Consider the following 1,205-nt stretch of genomic DNA (forward strand, 5'->3'; position numbering starts at 1 on the left):
TAAAGACAGACTGAGCTGATTCTATTAATTAAGCTATCACCATAAAAGTGTAAAGTGGTACAATGCTGCCAGGGCAGAGGAGGAGTGTGTTTTGACGTTGGTAAGGAGCAGAACTTACCTAGTTTAAGATCCCTGTGCAAGATTTCCTGTTCATGAAGATACTTTAGCCCTGACACAATTTGCCTGAGGTAGTATCGTACTTCTGGTTCTGTCAATACCTTCCTCGCTTTTAAGATGTGAGCCATTGACTGCAGAGGGAAAACAAATGCAGAAATGTCATGGAACATTCACGCGCAAGATTAACCTCAAGCAAAAGTAAATCAATGCATGAAGAAATGACAACTAAAGCAGCCACGAAAGATACCTTTTATACATCACACATTTAAACTAGTTGCAGATTCCAGGTAAGTAAATACTGGATTTCTCCAAGTTGATGCTCACCCTTCTACTGCAGTACTCCAGAAGAATGTAAATATTCTCTCTGTCTTCAAAGTAGTGGTAAAACTGCACAACGTGTCTATGATTAAGCATTCTGTGCAGCTCAATCTCTTTATCAATCTGAAGAGACAAGGGGGGAAGGGGGGAAGCGTTGTTAGCCTTTCGTCCACAAGGTTGAGCAGACAGTTCTATCAGAACCATTCCAGGAAAAGGGCTGGGCAATCCAGCACACAAAGACAGTTTCAGAAGCAGAAAAAAAAAATAAAAATCATTCGTGCACACACACACACACCTTTTCCCTTTGATGAGGTTTTGCTACTCTGCTGTGAGGAATAATTTTTGCAGCATAAACTTTGTTTGTTGTCAAATCTGTCATCTCATAACACTTGGCGAATCCACCCTAGAAAGACACACGAGAAAAAAAGGCAATTATAGCAGGTATGAAAGAAGCCCCACACTTAGTCATTCACCAGCTCATGTATTAGTCAAGGCGCGCAACTTCCTTCGCACGGGATAATTTGGCCGAAGACAGCTCTTCGGTCCATCGCCTATCTGCAGCCTGGCGCGGCGGCTCCCCCCTTCCTCCCTCCGCCGCCCCACATGCGACATCGAAGTCATTTTTGTCGCCTCGCCCCAGCCGAACGGCACGGTTCCTCTTGCATTTAAGCGGCGGAGACCCACCGGGGGCGGGACGGCTGCTCGGACGCCCGGCGGCGGGACGGGGAGGAGAGGAATTCGGGGCAAATCCCACCCGCGGGCAGGCCGGG

General features: G+C 47.1%; 1 protein-coding gene across 1 annotated transcript in view; it reads right to left on the bottom strand.

The window, feature by feature from the left end:
• The window catches only part of PLK2 (polo-like kinase 2), a 5,323-nt gene extending 4,491 nt beyond the window's left edge, over window positions 1-832 (bottom strand). Inside the window, exons 1-3 of the mRNA XM_009894266.1 lie at window positions 731-832; window positions 442-558; window positions 119-248 (exon numbers count right to left, since the gene is read on the bottom strand). Of these exons, the coding sequence (XP_009892568.1) occupies window positions 119-248; window positions 442-558; window positions 731-814 (331 nt within the window). The 5' untranslated portion in view covers window positions 815-832. The remainder of the gene's footprint in view (window positions 1-118; window positions 249-441; window positions 559-730) is intronic.
• Window positions 833-1,205: the final 373 nt, after the last annotated feature.

This window comes from Charadrius vociferus, unplaced genomic scaffold, assembly GCF_000708025.1.
Source record: "Charadrius vociferus isolate BGI_N301 unplaced genomic scaffold, ASM70802v2 scaffold731, whole genome shotgun sequence".
In the NCBI taxonomy this organism is placed as follows: Eukaryota; Metazoa; Chordata; class Aves; order Charadriiformes; family Charadriidae; genus Charadrius; species Charadrius vociferus.